This window comes from Pempheris klunzingeri, chromosome 15 (genome assembly GCF_042242105.1).
Source record: "Pempheris klunzingeri isolate RE-2024b chromosome 15, fPemKlu1.hap1, whole genome shotgun sequence".
NCBI classification, from domain to species: Eukaryota; Metazoa; Chordata; class Actinopteri; order Acropomatiformes; family Pempheridae; genus Pempheris; species Pempheris klunzingeri.
This window is the reverse complement of record NC_092026.1, coordinates 22,763,508-22,784,359: the sequence shown is the minus strand read 5'-3', so window position 1 is coordinate 22,784,359 and position 20,852 is coordinate 22,763,508. Positions and strand designations below refer to the sequence as shown.

The 20,852-nt window shown below is 41.2% G+C and overlaps 1 protein-coding gene across 1 annotated transcript in view; it reads right to left on the bottom strand.

The window, feature by feature from the left end:
- insra (insulin receptor a) overlaps positions 1 to 20,852 on the bottom strand; it is a 53,271-nt gene that overhangs the window by 3,954 nt on the left and 28,465 nt on the right. The window contains exons 3-17 of the mRNA XM_070845721.1: positions 19,378 to 19,714; positions 15,042 to 15,181; positions 14,380 to 14,524; positions 13,805 to 14,019; positions 12,720 to 12,846; positions 11,802 to 12,055; positions 7,277 to 7,444; positions 5,826 to 6,024; positions 4,843 to 5,129; positions 3,649 to 3,788; positions 2,874 to 3,033; positions 2,244 to 2,343; positions 2,068 to 2,135; positions 807 to 1,036; positions 257 to 367 (exon numbers count right to left, since the gene is read on the bottom strand). Coding sequence (XP_070701822.1) covers positions 257 to 367; positions 807 to 1,036; positions 2,068 to 2,135; positions 2,244 to 2,343; positions 2,874 to 3,033; positions 3,649 to 3,788; positions 4,843 to 5,129; positions 5,826 to 6,024; positions 7,277 to 7,444; positions 11,802 to 12,055; positions 12,720 to 12,846; positions 13,805 to 14,019; positions 14,380 to 14,524; positions 15,042 to 15,181; positions 19,378 to 19,714 — 2,681 coding nt within the window. The remainder of the gene's footprint in view (positions 1 to 256; positions 368 to 806; positions 1,037 to 2,067; positions 2,136 to 2,243; positions 2,344 to 2,873; positions 3,034 to 3,648; positions 3,789 to 4,842; positions 5,130 to 5,825; positions 6,025 to 7,276; positions 7,445 to 11,801; positions 12,056 to 12,719; positions 12,847 to 13,804; positions 14,020 to 14,379; positions 14,525 to 15,041; positions 15,182 to 19,377; positions 19,715 to 20,852) is intronic.

The window sequence follows — 20,852 nt, the reverse complement described above, 5'->3', positions numbered from 1 at the left end:
ATAATTTCCTACACAGAAATATAAAAAAACCATCAGAAATGTGTATACTGATGAGAAAATGCAACAAAGGACTACAGTACCATTTAACAACATAAAATGTAGAAGTGTAAAGAAGAAACATATGACAGAGGATAAAGTATTTCTGCATTTATACTGTTGCAAGTTCACCAAACCAGAGGTTCAGTCCGACATAAAACCAATAAGAGCACAATTCAAACCCTTCAGATTTGTGATTTGAGGGTCGCACTCTCATTACCTCAGCGTCAGGTCGCAGAGAGCGCAGGTAGCTCTTCAGGTCTCCGTGGGTCATCAGCTCCATCACCACCAGGGTGGGCTGGCCTTTAGACACGACACCCAGCAGACGCACCTGGGAGACGAGGACGAAGGGTTTATGGTTCAGTATAAAGTTTGGTTTGACTGCGTTATAACAGCTGGTCTGTAACAGCAAAGTGATACTGCGACATTTGTTTAAGACTACAGTGTCCAGCCATTTGAGGACACCACTTTGTCTTTCTAAAACTAAACTGTACATCTGTTACTGGGTTAAGTTTATGGTGAACTAATGCATCGTCTGCCCTTCACACAGCTAAATGTAGGAGAGGTCTGGTATTTCCACATGACATATGGGACATATAGAGCTTACTATTCTAGATCGGTACTGTGTCTAATTATTGACAGCTAAAACATACCAGTGGGGTTCACTGACTCACACCCTACCAAGCACTTTCACACATAATGAAAGTAACTAAAGCTAATACCACAATGCCTTGTGTTTATGTACGAGGACATATGATGTGTCTTCTTACCACGTGGTGGCAGCTGAAGGCCTTCATGACCGAGGCCTCGTTCAGGAACTCAATTCTCTCCCTCAGGCTGGCCGACTCGTTCACTGTCTTCACCGCGACGTGCGTGTCCCCCTCGCCCTTGATTATGTCCTTGGCGATACCCTCATAGACCATGCCGAAGGAGCCCTGACCCAGCTCCCTCAAAATGGTGATCTTGTCTCTGGGCACCTCCCACTCGTCCTCCTCGTACACTGCAGGCACATGACACACTTGCAGCTCAATGATGACCGAGGTCACATACACACAAGAAAGCAGGTCCGTTCAGGCAAGAAATTGGATAATCTGATTCATCAGTAGTCAGATTTCCCCTCCGTCCCGTAATATCTTCCCAACAATGGTGTTATTTTATGTGAATTAAATGCTAAATTCTACAATAAAACTGGTTAGTGTTAGAAGAGATTTTAAAGCAAAGTTTTTCCTTATTGAGCCAAATGTTTATTTGTGGAGATCCAATCAGACTCCCAAAAGAAATCTACCAGTCTAAACAGCAATTCCCTGAATCGCTCTACTGCTGAAATATGGACCTTGTCATAATTACCAGCATTAAAATGCAATTAAGTGGTTCACGACGATTATAAATATTTGTATTTCAACTTGTTTGTATGTAGTGACCATGACGGCAGTACGCAGTGTCATTATTACCAGTTATTATTTATAAGATCTCCTCTAGATGTGGTTCAAGACATAAACACCTGCTTTTATTAACAACATGTCTCATGATGATTTTTCCATCAAAAAGTTCAATTAACTAATTAGCAATTCTTATTCTTTCTCAGGTCCATGTTTTATTATGATCAATCAGGTGCGTATTAGGCATCAATCTATTACAGTGGTTCCAGGATCTCTTTAATATCAGAGTAGATCTGAGAAGATGCATGAGTGCTGAGTAACTTGATCACTTGATGTGATGATTAGGGAGCGTCAGAGTGATGGGGCAGAGGAAAGACGCCAGATGGAAAGCAACATGATAAACGTCATGATAAACGTAGAACAGATTTTTAGAGGCAATTTTAATCACCAGTTTGTTTGTTTTCCCTCTAGTGTTGGGTTTGTGATATTCTGGCAAAAATGGGTCACCAAATATATATATTTTTGAAAATGATCTCTGAATGAGTGTCCCAGGTCCATTAGGGATCAGGTCTGTCATGTGAAGACCTCTCTCATGTCTCCAGTTTAAGGTAATGGTTCTGAGGTGTTAATGAAGCTTAAACCATTTACTCACCATCATTAGCACTGAGGTACTCGGGGTTGGAGGAGGCGTAGATGGGACCACTAGGCCCTTGAGTTTGACTGAAAGGAGGTAGAAGACGAAGAAAAGCTTTTAATAACAACTCTGACAAAGTATGATGTAAGAAGAAAAAGAGCGACAGTGTTGAACAGGATGCCACAATTACGTACTTCTTCTTGAACATGACGAATCCTGCCATGGCCACAAACAGCACCAGGACAAAACAGATGACCGGCCCGATGACGATCTTCACTATGTAGAGAGGATCGCCTGTTCAACACATCAGAGTCACATTTCAGGTGAAGAACAAAAACATTCACATTAAACAGCTGCTAGAATCAATATGCTGCTCTGTGGACACAGTCTGCTTCAAGTAGCTTCTTATGATCTTGATAACGGTTAAGAGTCATACGAGGCTTCTGCATGTTAATTCATGTTAATACTCTGCTTTTTGACAGCAGCTAATGACTACATTAACATATATATCATACTGACACGAACAGCTTTTTAAAAGTGTAATTTGACCTGTTTGTTTTTGTTTTTTACCGTCTGCTTGCTTTTTATGCTGTTAATGCTCGTGTCTGGCGAGCCGAAGACAAATTTCCACCCTGGTAAACAATAAAGATATATTCTATATTCTATTCTAAATAAATATAAATAAGATAAAATATTATAAATAATAGCATATTTACACCTACATTAATTGTGTAATCATCTATACACTCAGAGTATGAAGATTATCGAATAAATATGTTTCTCGGTCTATGTTTAGTTTACCTTCGTGTCAGACTGAAACTTACTTGCGTCCTGCACGAAGAAGTATGTGGGCTCGGTCCAGGATCCGTTCCCAGCCAGCGAGGTGGCCCGGATCCTCACCGTGTAGTTCCCAGGATGCATCACTTTCAGCTTACAGCCACGTGTCATTTTATACATGTTCCTTGACACGCAGTAGTGCAGCTCCTACAGAAAAAGAAACAACCTCTCAGGCTCAGGCAGTGGACGACAAACACGACACAGCATCACATGACGAATAGCTGCTTTAGAATTTCCAAGTTTAAAATAACATTTTGATTCATTTTACAGGACACATCGTTTCCTCTCCATGTGTTAAAACTGTTTCATGTTCTTTGTTTCCACTGTGGAAACATCCGAGTTGTTGTTTGTTTGATTGTTTTCCAGCAAATAACAGTCTGCAGCATCAACCAGATGTTTTGTAGACCTGTCTCCATAGCAACTAAAACATAGTCCAATGCCAAATTACTTCTCCATTAAGTTTATCAACCAAATGACATTAGTAAAGTAACAAGCTCTGGCTCTTAAATTTGTCCTGCACGGCTAGTTTTAAGATGGATACGTTAAAATTGATTCTTTCATTACCAGCCTGAGCTATTGTGTTTAATGAGAAAAGAGAACATAAAAAGTGCTTTCTGAGTACGAATGAGTCCATGTTTGGTGAACTTTCAGTGAACTTATGAACTTGGTGACCCAATGACTCTTTGTTATTACAAACACTAAAGCAATAACGGCAAACGACAGATGTGTGGACAGATGTGCGTGTGTGGCCTGTTTCTTCACCTCAGTGTCTCCCAGTCTCTTGTAGTTGACCTCGTACAGGATGATCATACCATTAGGAGCCACCGGTTCCAGCCATGTGATGTGCACTGTATTTTCTGTCACCTCGTAGGTGATGGGACCGCCAATGTCATCAGCTTTGTCTGCGGAAAAATGGAGTCACGTGGTTTCATGAATCACATCACACAGTCTTTGTTTGCAGTAAATAGAAGATGAGATGTAAGAGTGTCCAGCTGCTCTAATGTTCTTTCTTTCTCTGTGCTTCCTGTTTGTGCATTATTAAAAGTCATATCAAATTGTATAATTCCTTCATAATTTGTGGGAAAAAGAGTTTAAACTTTAAACCAGTTAAAGGGAAATGCCACCAATATCTATTTACAGGTCTTGAGGAGTACTACTGTGTATGTGGAAAAAAAAGTTTTGTGGCTCCAGAGGAAGCTTTGCGAAGTTTGATACGATTGGACCTGAAGATTAAAAGTTTGAAAATGATAAAAATCTGTGGCTGCCGCATTAGAAAGCTGTGAGCTTAGTGGACCTCTGTAGCTCACTCATTTCTGCTCAAGGCTACGTTAAATGCTATTAGCATAACACCTCCAAACTAACAGCATGGTTGGTGGTCTAGTTGCATTGTGGGTCATGTAGGCGCCAGATTTTGGACAAGGACAGAAGATGAATGTGTGGAATGAAAAAATCTCTGGCTCTCCTGCATCTATTGTAATGTTTTTTTTTGTTGTTTTTCTGAACAAAAATTGTCCATCATGAGTTGATCAATGCTGAAATGCTAAATTTGTGGAATATCTTTTAAAAACAATGCAAACCAACTGATTATCAGTTATGGGAAAAAAGGTTGTTTGATTTGGCAAAATGAGCAGATATTGTTCCAAACAGTCTGATGTCTTTACTGGATGGACTGTAACGTTTTCAGAGAAGTAGCTTTTATGAGTAGATGTTTTCCAGGACAAATAAAACGATTGCATCCAACAGCAACAAAACACGTCGGTGATGAACGTGTTGACAAAATAAATTAGATTTTTGATTGTTGCCAAGCAAACAGGTGAGAATCTCTTCTTTCATTACCAGGATTGAGCCCACGGGAGGAGGGATGTGTCCTGGATCTCCTTGATCATGATTTTATTACGTAGACCCACAATCTTTCCCTCTTTAGTAACAACAGAAGAGCCATCAGAGCCTCGTTACCTTCAGGCATTGTTCGGGCGCTGACATAAGCTGCCATGCTGCAGCGGCCCGGGTCGATCGGATGGTTGCACGCGTGGATCTCGATCTGGTAGCTGGTGAAGTGGCGCAGGCTGGAGATGACTGTGGACTCCTTGGCGTGTACGGTGACCACAGTCTTTGTGCTTTCAAAAGCTTCTCCGTCCTCATCCTCGGGGATGCCTGTGCCCCCGGGCGGGCTCGGGGCGGTGGTGAGGAAGGGGTGCGTTTGGTTGATGATGCCCATCACAGAGCGTCGCTGTCTCGATCGTCTAGACAAGGCAGGTTTGAAGTGAGTTACAGAAATGAGCCTGAGTTTGAACTTCTCTCTCTTTAGCTCTTGTTTCATTTGTTACAAAAGTATTTCTGTCACTTTTCGTCTTTACAACTATGAATGGCTTCCTGGAGAGATGGTCTGACAATGTGTGCTGTTATCCCCACATCTCTTCTTCTTTATGACAGACGGCTCATCACTCCACCTTCCAGTGTGGCCACTCAGATCAACCATTAACACTTCTGCAAATACATTTTCATGTCTTTCTGTCTGCCACTGCTACCGACAGGTAGAGGAGTTTAAAAATCAGTGAAAAAGTGTTGAATGCCCAGTATTGTAGTAACATTCATTTGAATAAAATAAATAACAGAGCAGAGTGTAGTAACACTAGTTGATGTGGTCCTAATACTCATTGTGCTCTTTTATAAGAGTGGTTCAGATCATCCAAATACCAAAGACAAGAGGGTGCATGGGAATTGTAATGTGTTGTGTGGGAGCTAAACTGAAAGCAACGTTGAACTTGATTGATCCTGACAACATGAAGACAAAGAAAAGTCTTTCTGATTTAACTAACCCAACTTGACTCAAATCTTTAAAAACAATTCTCTTGAGGACAACGTTCATGAATAATGAAGTTAGTAACGCTACAGTTTTCTTACATTTAGCTTTTTAAAAGACAGCTCGGTTGTCTTACTTGATCTCAAAGACTTCGTTGTGGAGGTAATTCTCAAAGGTTTTGCGGTACTCTGAGTCCTCTTTTTCCTTCTTGAGCTCCTTGTCGGTTTTGGGGCAGGCGCAGCATCGTGTGCCCTGGCCCTGCTCCTCCGTCTGATTCCACTTCTGCTCCTCGTCACTGTCAACCTGAGTGGGCACCCGTGACGGCAACTTCATCCCTGGTGAAATAAAGTATGATGCAGCAACCAGAGGGAAAAAAAAACAAAAAAACACAATCAGACAGAATAGGATGGCGGGTGTGATAAACACAGACACTTAACACAGTCTTGTGCACAAATATCAATGTACACACCCTCCCACACACACGCCTGAGGGGCATGTCTGTCACCATCATCCCCGGGTCCTCACCCTCTGTAGCAGAGATAAATTACGAGCGACACGACCTCCCTGCAGACTCTCTGGATCTCTCTTTATGTGTGAGAGTTAGCTAAAAGAGGAAAGTTGGGTGGGCTTGGGTGTGTGCTAACATGGAAGGGCACTGATGGCAGGGCATCGACGTTCAGGCTGTGACAGGAATAATTCAACCACAATAAATGTCTGAACTTTTCTTGAACCTGAGGCGCAGTGTGCAGGGTTTCACGCAGTTTAAGCTCACAGCACTGCTCAAACAAAAAATGTGACCTTTACTGCACTTGATTTTCTTGCTCAGTGGGTACAGGGCAGCACTGGCCTCCCTCTTAGGGGCAGTGGTTCCATTCACAAATGGGTCACTGTACTTAAAACGCATTCAAATAAATAAGTTTCTGCAGGCTGTTGCACTTTTCTGTCCAAAATCCTGCCGAGACACCATGAACACTGTATTCGAGACATACTGCTGTTGTCATAAGAACATTTTTAACTTCAGTTATGGCGATTTTAATGTTTTTCCTTTAATTAAAACACGACCTACCACTCCGTGGGTTGAGGAAACTCTGCAAGGACTTCTAAAGCTAATGAAACCTTTTTGGAAAATGTGAATGATTTTAAGAGTTATGTCAGACTTAATCATGTTTTGTGTAAACTAAACATCTAGCAAGACAACAAGGTTGAGCTTGTTTGTTTTGGGTGTTTAGTTAATATGCTTTTTTTTTTTTTTAATCATACTGGTCGTTAAGATTGTGTGCCTTTGTTGTTTTGTTTAGAGAAGGGACTGATCAATGTTTGGAGAATCTAAATAAAATATTGATGTGAGCTACCCATCAATGAGAATCAGATCACAAAGTCATTACAGATGTTCTGGGAGCAGACTGACACAACTAGAAGTAGTTAAGAGCCTTCGAGTGAGAAGAGCTCTTCTGCAAACGTTTAGACGGCAAAAGACATTCTTTCTGTCTCGTGCTTTCAAGCACAGTCAGACACCCAAAACCACTTACACAGAAGCTGAAACGAGAACAGGATGACACAATGACATCTACAAACAATGTGGCTCACCCTTCTGACAGTAGTCAAACTTGTAGAGCTCGCTGGCTTCAGGCTGACGCTGGCAGAAGACCAGGTAGTGAGTGATGTTGCCGTTGGGGTCATTGGGAGGTTTCCACTTGAGGATGATCTGGGAGGACGAGTTGGAGGAGGAAATGGGGTCCAGCGGGACTGAGGGCTCTGGGGAGACATCACAGAAAAACCAAAGAAGAGATTAAACAAGTAGGAATGGGTAAGGCTGACTCCTGAATCATACTTATGTATGTTTATCCGTCCTGTCAATAGAACGCAATCGGAGGATTTATTTCAGGACTGGACTAATTCAGTACAGTAACCCTGAGCAAGTCACATAACCTCATTCAGCATCTGAATTTATGTTAGACTAGTGCAGTGCCTGTTCAGAACTGCTTCTCCTCTGGTATTGCTGCGTGCAGCTTTCTCAAAAACCGATCATCCAAACTATTTTTTCTTAACCTTTTATACCAAGTCTTTTTTTAAACCAAGTAGTGAGTTCTGGGATCAAATACGTTCAAACTCAAAGTTACAATGCCAGTGCTTGAAATGTTTGCTACAACAAAACATCCCCGGTCTCGCCCTCTTCATGTGTTTTTGAGCAAGTAATGGAGAGCGAGCTGTACCCAGCATGCCGTTCACTACACAGTGCATACTTCTAGCAGTATTAACGCTCCTCACCAATACATCCGCTAAGCGTGAAGTCAATCAGATGAGAGATTATCGAGAAAATTGAGGGAGGGGCGGACAGACAGACTCATTTTAGCTAGAAACATATCAGTGGAGGCATTTCAATGACTCACAGTAACTGAATGTGAACTGTCAGAGGTTGAAAGCTGATTTTCTGTAATAAAGGGGATGTCTGAGATTATTTTCTTAAAACAAACAACAAACAATATAAACTGCACTGATCATGATACTCCTATTAAAACGGCCCTTATTTCTCCCATTATGATTTTACCAAAGAAAACAGCGATGCGTAGATGCGTTCGAATCGTTGGAAATGATCAAAGACCAGGCAGAGGAGTGCGAGTGAGTGAGAAGTGCTGTTTTAATCTAATCTGCATTCAATGTTACAGTATGACTCATGCAGCACACTTACTGGCAGGGTGTTGCTCTGTGGCCAACAGCTGCCTGCTCACAGTATTTGCGGTTGTGATTTTGTTTATTACAAAGTCGATACTTTTACATCTGAGTGATTATAGTGAGTGATAGAAGGTTACATTTGCATTTAGGTGTCCGTGTTTACAAGTTAATGAAGACCAAATAAGCAAAGTACTTTCTGTGCTCTGGGCGGCACAGGAAAGAACTTTATTGTAAATTGCACTTTTTTTGGAGGATATTTTGATACAATTTTAATACTGACTGCACTGGTGTCTATCGTGGTTTCCAATGTGGTTTTGGTAATTTTAGTTTTGTTCTTTTTTAAATCTTCATCTGTGGTTTCAGTTCTAGTTTTCAGTAGTTTTGGCAGGTGTGGTACTTCGTAAAGTTCAAAATTTTGCTGTGGGAAAAAATTATGTAGATGAATCTGAGTCTTTATTGTAAGTCTTAAAGAAAATTGTAATTAAAAATAGTTATCCTGTCTTTTCTTACCTTATTTTAAACTGACTGATTTAGAAAACTGCCTTGATTTGATTTCAAGGCTGTTTAAATACAGATTAATCCTCTAAAAACTTCTCCACAATGTTCATATAACATGTGTCACACTATTAATCACACTTTTCTCCATAAAAGGTTTTTTCTTTATCTAAATAGAGGGTACGGGGAAAACCATCAGTTACAGGGTGTTACATGCTCTACAGGTTGTGAAACCCTGCAGGCAAATTTGTGCTTTGTGATATTTGACTGTATAAATAAATACAAATAAATTCACTTAGTGGTGACAAACTTTACATGGTACACATCCTACGTGATGCATGAGCGAAATTTCAGTATTAATTAATGTCAGATTAATGACTGTACAGTTATGCATATTTTCAAGATGCAAAACAAACAATGTGACGCACATTTCTCTATTCTTAACTCGATCCTACTTAGTGAAAACAGATTAACAGCACTAACGCAAGAGGCATAATAAACATGAGTCAGTGGGTGATTTGCGAAGGCAGGACGGGGCTTCAGCAATAAGAACTTGTTATTGGTGAGAATTACACCGCTAAAAATGTCTCTGGCAGCTACACAATCATTGTTTTAGGACAGATTGTTTTTTTAATCTTATTATACATGTACGATCACACTGCAAGCCTTAGTGCTCAATTCGGATTTAGTGCTAAGATAGTGTTATTGTTTAGTATTGGTATTGGTCACATTTACAAACTAATGTGAACGGCCAGATTCCATTGTGAACTGGTCACGGTCCTGAAATGACTCGCATGTGTAAAAGAACAATAACATGGATGTCACATGCAGCATGCTGTTGTACAAAAGTAAACATGGAGGCCACTGAAGTCAGTGTTTACTGCTTTCAGTTGATGTGCAGAGGAAGTCAGTGAATTTGTGAGCGGATAACAAGGACGAGGATGACGACAAAGCCTGCCAAATCTCTAATTATGGCTTTTTGTAGAGTAATGGCTGCTATTTCTGTGCAGAGGAGTGTGTGGATGCGGAGTCGAAGGCAGAGGTGGTGAGGTCGTCATGGGACAATACTCTCCTATCAAGACGAATGTCAATCTAGAGTGACGTAAAAGTCTCATGAAATCCGATATGACAGTTCAGACTGAGGTCACACGGCAAAAAAGATCTCGGCCTGATTTAGGGCCACGTATGAAAGTACCCAAAATCAGAACAGAAAAGATCAGATTCCATGTGATTTGTGCTGTTAAGAAAAAACTGATCGGAGTCACATATGAGCAAAAAAAAGACAAGAACACATATAGATTGTTTGTGATCTTGGATTTGCATCAACTGTGGCCAGCTGATAATAAAATGTCTCGTCTGTGCTGCAAGTACGAAAACAGGTTAACCAACCACATTTGGATTGATCTCTGACTGGCATAGCCGTGTGTCTGATTGTCTGGTGTGTCGTCTTTTGAGTAGACATATGAATCAGATGATCAGATCAGAGTGGGAGGCAAAAAAAAAGAGAGACACTTGTCCCGGCCCGAAGTGGAGTAGGAGTTCCAAAACAACCGTGACAAATAATTGAAGAAAGGTTTATGTGTTGACATTTATACTGTGTGACGAGGAGGGAGGAGGGAGTGGTGCATGAGGGTGTCAGACTGGACCCTGAGGAGACACGGGGACCGTAGTCACAGTGTGATTATATTGTCTCTGTTTCATGACGGTGCAGCACACTGGTCCGTCCACATTGTCAGACTAAGTTTCATCAGCAACAGCTTATTTGTAATGACAGCTTTGCCCTTCTGACAAGGAATGCTGGTTAGACATGACACAGACCAGGAACCCAGAGCGGTTGCCAGACGGATAGAAAACAACCCTCACTTGACACGGCTGGCTGACTGACTGATGCGTCTCTGCTGGAAGCCTGTTTCGTGTGAGCGAGGGATGTCGTGTTTGATGCGGTTTATCAGGAAGGAAATGCAGGTTGTGTAAAAGGAAGCCAGTTAGACAGGACATCATGACTAGAAAAAACCCAAACTGAACACGACAAACACTGTGGGTGGCAGAAGACAATTAAGCACCAGGGAAGAGATTTATGATTGCTGCGTGACCGACTGATGCAGACACCTTGCACGAGGCAGCGCCCTGTTGGTCGGTGGCCCCCACAGGCGAAACGTCCCATCTGTCTTCCTCTTCCCTGTTCTTGTGCCAAGGACATTTTGGCAGCAGCCAGACTGACACACACACACAACACCGAATCCACTACTAACACTAGTAGAAATGCAGATTCAAGACAACCCCATTAATAGTTGCAAGGCAGGAAGTAGGCTTTTTCCACTATGGGAACAACCTGTAAACTGGAGCCTCCCATAATCTGCATGGTTAATAACCTGTAAGGCTTTGGCTTGAGGTTTATTGTGTGTCTTCACTGTGTTTCAAAACCATGTCATGAATATCCTTGAAAAGGCAATACTTCAGGACAAGTGTTGGGTTTTTCATGCTTTTTTTTTTTATGTTTAGTTGTAATGACTTTTAAAGGTCAATATCAATAAATTAATGGAAGGGCTGCTGCTTGATTCTCTCTTGACAAAGAGGTGCAGGTCGAGATTTTGCAATCAGCAGAATGTTGCGTTTGGTTGTGCTGCCAGGCTGCACTTTCTTTTATACTTGTACATACAACTCATATAATGTTGACATTGTTTTGAACCCACTTCCAGACAGGAGTTGGAAAAACCCGTCAAAGCTCATCCGCTAAAAGTGCTTGTTTTTACCACTGACAGGCTCCGATTGTTAATCGAAGTGTCGGACAATATTATGGTAAGGATCCCTACAGAGCCCAGGTTTATAAAATACCAGAACTCTCCTTTAAATATTGCTCCACAGATTTGAACTACATCAATGGGATATTTTATTCTTACTTGATAACCAATGAACAACACAAGTAAATCTAAATCAGTCTCACTTGTGGCGTTGGTGCGAATGTAGATGATCTTGCTCTTGGCTCCGTGGACCTGGTGCTCATCAGAGGCTGAGAGCTGGGTTTTCACCATTATGGCGTACTGTGTCCAGGGCTTCAGTGGCAGGATGAGATGACCTGCTTCAAACTGCTCTTTTTCTCCCTCTGTGGCTCGACGAGGAGGGTCGACGTCGGCTATCACCCAGCTGTTGGAGCCGCAGGCGTCCTGCCCATCAAACTCGGTTACGTTCTGAAAAGGTCTGTTGTGGAGGAAAACAATAACAGTGTAGGACAGAAAAAATGTTATATGAAGGCCTAAATTGTATTTTGGTTGAGAAAAGGTATTGAGTCTCAGTTTGATGCTTTGCAGCGTTTTATCATTGTATTTATGTGACCGGTCCGTAGAGGAAAACATCACTGAGGCCAGAGAGACCTTCAAAATGATGCTGGTTCAAAAGGAGGACATTTTCTAGATTTTAGTGCTTTGTTAAGCTGTTAAACACCAAGGTTTGAACAAAGGACAATGAAGTAAAACACAACCAACATAACCTTACCGTACGATGCATTGCAGAATTGATAATTCATTGATATATTTGTTGTTATAGTAACCTTACTGCATGCAGTTGTGTTTTTAAAAGTCAGCAAACAGCCTCATCTTTATGCATGAAGTTTCCATCTATAGTGTTGAATCTAACATGTTTCCTCACATAACTGCTCAGTAAGTTTGTTGTCATGACTCCAAGACACCGAAGATGTTTCTATGTTATCTCCATTTCTCTGCAAGTAAATGAGTCAGTGAAGCAGGAAATAACGTTACTGTTACCATCATCTGTTGGATTTAACTGATCTATATGCTTCTGTTCAGCTTTTTAGATTCAGCTATGTTCAGCGATATAAAGTATTAAAGACTGAAGATGAACTTACGCTTCTTTGTAGAGCACCATGAAGCCCAGCAGGTCTCTGAAGTCTGGAGGCCAGAAGGGTTCCCACTTGACCATAATTTTGTCGCTCATGGTTCGAATCTGGGTAAACTTCAACACATGGTTCTCACCTGAGAGAAGACATCATTCAGTTACAACAACCACCAGCAGAAAAAGCAATGATGAACAGAAAAAAAATAAAGTGAGAAACCAAATCATTTCAATTCTCTGTTATAGGTAGTGTAGAAACCCAACGTCCTAGAGCAGTGGCCAACGTTCACCAACTCAATCATTTAAAGCAGATAAAGAACAGACAACGGCAGGAGTTTTCAAAGGTCAACACTGTGACTTCTTTCTCTGTTGTTTTAGGAGTTTAGGAGTCATTTTTGGGCCTGTTTTGTGCTGTTATTAGAGAGGAGAGATGACAGGAAACGAGAGAGAGAGGGATGCTAAAAAAGAGCAGGAGACGCTGTCATTCAGTGCACGGCAATTTCCCCACTTTGGAGTTTCTGTGACACTTTCTACTCGACAAAAACCTTATTAGCCCTCAGACTAGCCTGGCTTTGCGCATCTCAGTGATTCAATTTGCCCAGACACATACCATGTAGCTGTAATGGCCTGACCTTCAAATCTGGCCTGGGGCTTTTGTAGTAAAAGTCTTAAAAATCCAAAAAGAAACAGTGGAAAACTTCCTAAACCCAAAAAATCAGGTGTCAATCACGCAGACCTGAGATCTGTGGCAATACAGCAGGAATCCAACCTGATTAGGCTCAATATATTTTAACCTGTCTCTTAACTTGAAATTAATATGTAATGGACAAAAATGGATGGAAAGGACAAAAAAACAGTATATCACTGTGTTGCAATGTTTCATGGTTATTGGTGCTTTGCTCTGTTGGTTGTTCCTTATTTAACTGTCAGTAAAAGGCCAACAGGAAGACGTTTGCAAACATAGAGGCACAGGACAGGAAATGACCGTCATAACGATAACTGACTATGTTTGCCGCTGTACCAGGGTCGACTCTGTGTTTTCTGTTGCCATAGTGACTAATGCAACTACTGTCGAGTCTTCGGAGCAAAGGTTCTTACATGAGGCCTGGTCTCCGTTCGTCTTGGAGGCGATGTCGTTCTTGACTTGCCGCTCTTTGGTCCCCGTCACCTCCTCCATCTTGCGGATCTCAGACATGCAGAGTTTGGAGTTGTAGTGGAAAAACATGCGTCCCTGCAGGATGATCAGCTTGTGTTTGGACCAGTCCCAGAGCTGTCGCAGGTTCTGGTTGTCCAGGGCATAGAAGGAGTAATTCCTGGAAAAGAACACACAAGATTGCTTGAGCATATTTTTCACGATGCATATGACATTTAGCTGAGGATATCTTCAAAGAGCTTCTTGAGTAACACGAGTAGGAAAATATTCCAGCAGGGTTAGCCTACAATTTGGATCACATGCCTATCTTTTGCCATTTCTACTGTAAGTGTAGTTCATTGCTCTACATGAGTCTTCCACCTCGTCAGAATGAAGCCTCATATATGATTTGGGAAAGTTTAACCAAAAACAGTTACCACAGAAAGACATTTGGAAAAGGTCACTCCTTCTGCTTTTAACTCATAATTACAGGAGGAGGCTCTGACATGGCGAAGATGAGATGGGCTTAGAAGAGTCTCACCCGATGTCCTGTTCCTCTCCACGAATAACACGGAGTTTGCGGAAAAACGAGAGGGATACGAGGGCGTAGGAACGCCTCACTGTCAGGTAGCCAGTGATCTCCTCCAGCTGGCCCAGGCTGGCCTCCAGCTCAGCTGCTATGTTGTCTGCAGAAAACCAAAAGACACAAGCAGTGAGGTGACTTCTGATTCTTCTTTAGAAACAAACAGTTTGTGTTTGCAAAATAATTGATTTCCTCATTTAGGCTCTAACACAAATATGATTGTTTTCAGTACATTGTCAATTGTTATATTTTAAAGGCTAAATTCAAAGTCCATAAATCCAAAATAATCAAACACAGAACTGACTCATACAAACCCTTAATATTTGTTTGCATTGTCTCAATCATTTTCATTTGATTATTTATCTATATATATATGTTGTTACGTAATTTAAATAGTTGGAATGAGTTATAAATCAGGATAAACCACATCCACAGCTATAGATGTCCCATCTCATTTTCATTTTAAACTTTTTCTTATTTTAAAGGCATATTGTCGTTTGTTTAACTGTACATTCTTCTGACTTTATTTCCTGGTTGTGTGCCGTTATCTCAACCTCTTTGTTGTTCTGTTGTGTTGTGTTCTCTAATCTGTGGCAACCAAACAAACCACAGTTACTCACTTCCTCCGCGCAAGTTGATGATCAAGCTCCCGTTGAGAACAGTGCAGCCTCTTAAACCCTGGGCAGCCGTGACGGAGTCCACAGTCTTCAGACCCATGCATACCTTGGGACAAAGCCCTGCACACGGAGTGCAGTTGAGCCTATAGAACAAACCAAAAGAGAAAACACAAAACACTGATTAGAAAATGTGTGAATTAAATACATTTGTGTTGGTGCAACAAATTAGACCTTGAAGGTGTGTTTTGAAGTATATTACTGTCGTTTTCCACCTTATTTAAGATTCTCCTCGACAGATGTACCTCAAACCTTCATTAACTGATTTTTTTAGCTATTAGAAAACTGCAGAAACGAGTTTTGAATGCAACACAGATATATCTCCACCTTTCAAGTTGATTTTGCGAACCTGTTATTTACACATCCAACAGTGACATCACCACTCATTTGGAGTAGAACTGATGAATCTCAGCTCTTTTCAGCTCTGTTTTGCTCCCCACCAGTCACCTAAGGGCTCTTTCCTGTTAGCTTCGTCCGTCTGCCTTGTGGTGCTGAGCAGGTGATGTAAAAAACAGATGCATGTTGAGGCCAAATACCCTGATCAGAGTAGTGAGATTGAACCGAAACTAGAATTTTGCAGGGGGTGAACGATCCTAAAATGTCCCGTAGAATTTAGGGGAACCACAGAGACATTTTGTAAGTCTCTGTAGATTTATAATCACAAAACTGTTTAGTAGTCATGTAATCTACTGCAATAAATATTGACCATAGCTGCTTTAAGTAAGTTGTTAGCTGCACTGCATCTATAAGAAAAACACAGAAAATTAAGCTTTACTTAAATTTTGCTTTGAATGAGCAGAAAATAAACTCACCCTAACCCTTCACCTTAACGACCGTGTTTAACAACCTGGTTTACATAATGTTTTCACAACAGGTTTCGTCTCATAACAGATATATGGCCACGGGTTTGTATGCCAGCCATATTAACCTATTTCCTGAAAAGCCATCTGTACAATCCCCGCACTCATAATAAAGCAAGGGCAAACTTTGATGGGGTAAAATCCAAAGTACACAGCAGCCTTTGCTGCCTCTCAGACTCACACAGCAGAGTGAACAGACATCTCTTAAAGAGAGACACGTGCTGAAGAGAATGTTCAAATTGAAAGGATTAAGGCACAATTAGACAATGATGGGTTGTTTGCTCTAGGCCATTGTCCTTGGTGCGTTAAGAGGATTTTTTTGCCGCTGGCTGTTGTATGACGTGAGAGTGCCTTTTATTGGTGACAGTTGAGTAAGCTGCCAGGACAATTATAGAAGAATATGGCATTTCTGTTGTTTTATACTGCTCATGTATAAATACATGAGAAGTATAAAACAGAGGAATGCATTGTGGTCTGTAGTCTTTTTGTACTAGTAAATGAGATTAATGATAGCATTCAACTACAAAACAAAGCACCCATATGACACAAAGGCTAAAAAGCCCAATGAAAAAACAATTAATTGCTGAAAAGTCTGTGTGTTGCCAATTTAAAAAGTTGTGGCTCTTTTTATCTGGCTCATAACTTTCCTGATCCATCGCGACCTTTTTACCTCTACCGTGCCACATTTGTACTTTCAGCCCAGACACTCATAATGCCTTAGAGCACATCGCTTGTCCTCAAAGCACTTTCATTTCCACAGCTTAGTTTAAAGCCAGCGACGGGAGAGAGATGCCAAAGAGAAGAGATGGGCCATAAGGGGAGCAGAAAGGGAGCCGAAGTGAAACGGCTGAGATAGGAGTATGGTAAGATAGGAGTATGGTAAGGTTCGCCATAGGTCAGCAGTAGCTTAAAGCTGGAGGTGAGCAGGGTCGTTGGCAAGAGGTGATCAAATCTCCTTTTAACTGAATTTGTTCAAGTGTTATTTTGAAGATGTGAGCTGCTAAGCTTCTCATCAGACAATACCACATGAGCTAAACCTGTGCAATGTAGGCAAAAGGAAAATATACAAGCATATGAAATATATTGTATATAGTATCTTTACATCTACAACATCACAGTTGTTACATTATATTCATCACATGTACATCTCTTATTTCGTTACATTAATAAAGTTCTAATTTTGTCAAGCATTAATTTCTATTATACATAAGAGATATACACAATACATTATATATGACAAAGATTGGACTGTTGATCAGCTGTTTAAGTAATTCGTAAATAGTATTTGAATGAGAATTTACAAATAGATTGGGGTATGTAAAGGCTTTCGGTTATGGGAAAGGTAACATGACTTTGCCATCACCTGCTGATCTACTTTAATGACTGTGGAAGTTTTTACATTTGATAATTTACATTTTCTACAGTTTTGGTTGAATGCTGTTGCTGAAGAATGTGCCTGTGCTTATAGCCAGTATTTTCTCTACTGGTAACATTGAGAGTTTAATATGCATGCAGTCTGTGTTTGTTCTTATGGGGCAACGTAAGACTAGTTGTGTGTCTTTTCTCTGTTCTCATTTCTTCTGCTGTATTCAGGTCTGTCCTGTAGAGGATATCTTGATTTCAATAATATTACCAGATTAAATTAAGGTTCTGTTAAAAAAAAAAACATACATCCCAAACCTATGAAGTATATCAATAATGTTTTGTATTGTATGTTTTCAGAGAGGCTGATTAAGAGCTAGAATGTTTTATTAAACTGATAATAAATCAAGCTTTGCTGAGCTCCTGTGCGTATCTGGACGTACAGACCTTCCTTTCCTGATGGAAAACTTGGAGCAACCCACTTTTCTTTTCTTTTTTTCTCAACAATGGCGCAGTGCACTTGAGCAAGGCACTTCACCCTCATCTGCTCCAGTGGAGCTGGATCTGCCCAGACAGTCCCACTAGAAACCTCTCAGGTGTGAATGTACAGTGTGTAACTCCATGAACGTGAAGCTGCGTGTTGTTGAAACCAAGATTGGGAGCTTGGCAAATCCTCTGTGGATAAATAAAAGGTTAAATACACATGACAACGCAAACACTGCACCAGCAGCACAACCACTTTTCCTTGTCGTTACTGTAGTCAGCGTCAGACTGCCTAAACTATGCTGCTGGAGTTGGATGCCAGACTGACCCTCTGTCTCTCTTTGTCATCCAGGGGAGCTGAAGCTCAGCACACCAGGGCACTGACAGCCCAACTCACCCCACCTCAATGCCTCTCTGACTCCCCTGGTGTTTAACTGGCAGTCATTCAACTAGCCAGTCATGTTGCAACAAAAGTCTTAAAAGATCCATATGCATTTTTCAACCTCTACACAAGCAGAACAAATAGGCCGTTCTCAAGTCTAGTGCTTGCAGACACTAATCAAAAGCCCTGTCACGGTGAATGAAGGTGTCACAGGCAGGTGATAAAGGTCTTGGACAACTCACCACAAGTACAACAACCTCTTTGGAGAGGGAAGTCTGTTCTGATGCAGCTATAAGACAAATGCACAGCAGGTTGTAAATAACAGTTGTAGGGAAACTGTGTTTGCCTATAGTTCACACACTGCAGCGCAGACACCAGCTGTTGGTAAACAACCTTCAAAGATCAGATGGACACCGAGTCAAAATCAGAAGCATAGATGTGCCAGCCTTCCAACTGTGTTGCACAACTTTCACCTAGCTCTCTTACAGTCTTTCACTCACACACACAAAAAAGTGTGTGTGTGTGTGTGTGAACATATGTCGTACGGAGTGCTGTCTCAGCTTAGCAGGAGGACCTTCATTCTGTGCTATAAACACAGTGACAAGAGCTAAACCAGCGCAGAAATCTACACAAAACCTCTCAAATGTGAAATGTCTACATTACATTTATCTTTCTCTCTCTCTCTTATTTGCAACATTTCTGTTTATTCTTCAGAGCTTTTGTTTGTTATTGATCACAACCCTGGAACAATGTCCTCTTTCTCCCCCATTTGTCTGGGTCAAATACACCAATCAAGGGATTATGTAGGAGGAAAATATGTTAAAGTTAAAGTCAGATCATAGAACGTACGCACACCACACATGGATGTGTGTCATGTCAGCAGAATTTGCTGCAGTCAGCTGCAATACTTTTGAGTGTTTTCATCATAATCAGTGTGTAGTCAGCAAAGGTGCATTTGCAAATTAAAGCATTGCTTCTATTTTTAGCGATGAGCAGAAATGTTAAATTTAGGGAAATTACACAAATGTGGGAGAATCAACAAGCTGCATATGTAGAGGCCCAGGATTAAATCTTGATGTGCATGTGAATGTGCGTTGGCATGTATGCACGCAGAATATCAAGCCTGCTTCGCTGATCACACATCATTCCGTTGCACCATCAAGAGCCCATCAGACTGGCATGAGTGTCCACTTACGCAGAGGAGCTGACGGTCGTGTAGCCGGAGGGACACTCTGGGATGCAGGCACCATTGTGGATGACGTACTCATGGCAGTCGGGGCTCTTGGTGCGCTCCTTCTCTCGCTTGCATCTGTTGTGGAGATCCTGGCAGAAAGCGAAGGAGACGCAGCGCCAGCCCTTGTAGGTGAAGTGGTTTTCGGGGCAACGCTCCACGCAGTTGTTCTCGTATTGGAGGCCGCGGCAGGCCAAGCAATGACTGGCTGAGTTGGGCTTCAGGCAGCCGCCCAGGCACTGGTCGTGGCAGCACTGGTCGTCCTTGGTGCAGGCTCGATGTTTACACTGAACAGGGCACACTGCAGATGGGAGAGGAAAAACAAAGTCAAGCTAGTGAAGAAAAGGTGAGACAAGTTAAAAAAAGAGTTCAGTAGGTCAAGTTAAAATGTTGAAGCATTAAGGACTGAGTGTGAGTTGAAGGAAGAGAGACAGGAAACAGGAGCTTATCGTCATTTAAATGCCAACATACAGTAGTAGTTTCCAAAGTGAGACAGGGGATTTTAATCAGTTTCTTCTGACAGTATGCATATCTTTTATTCCACATAATCATTTGGTCAGATCTCTCTGTCAGCAGGAGTGAAATCCATCCTCACTGCGCTCACCAGCAGCCCAGCGGACCATCTGCTATTGGCCGACAAGCATACTGAATGAAAACCAGCAGGGATCCAACACTAGTTGACAGGAGACAGACACTTGTGCAGGAGGCTTGGTGAAAAGTGAGGCAGAAAAGCTGGCATTCGAAGCATACAGGATTTTGCAAGCAAATCATGTGCAAAATGTCTTCCCTTGGTTTCTTTTTCATTCTTTTAGAGTCTCTGCAGCCTTACAGCTCATTTCATGAGTTACTAAAACAGTTACTAAAATAGCACCATTAAAATCGCACATCTCTCGTCTCAGACTGTTAAGGACTGACGTGTATCACAAGTTCTTTAAGATCAATTCACAGCAACAAACCTTTCTGTTATTCTGACTATCTCTGTTTCTGAATAACGATATATTTCTGACAGCTTTCCCGTTAAAATTAAGTTAATGAAAATGTTACCTATATTTTTATGTGGTAAAGGGTTCATAAAAATCTACAGAATAAAAAATAATAATAATGGTCGCCCACTTTGAGATCACTATGACAGATATAAAAAATAAAAGCAATTTCCCCCTGGGGATTATTAAAGTAATTCTGATTCTGATTCTATTTATCACAACATAAGAAATTACGAATGGCACATCGCCTGTATCTGGTTGATTAGTGCTGAGTCAATTAATTAATTAATTAACTGATGGACATAACATGAAATAATATTGTGATGATCAATAGATGATTGTCTGTGCCAACTGATAGAACATCTACAGCATTTATCAAGTAAAAATGTTAAACAGTCACTGGTTCCACCTTCTGTGTAGATTTGCTACTTTTCTATGTTTATATAGTTGAAAATT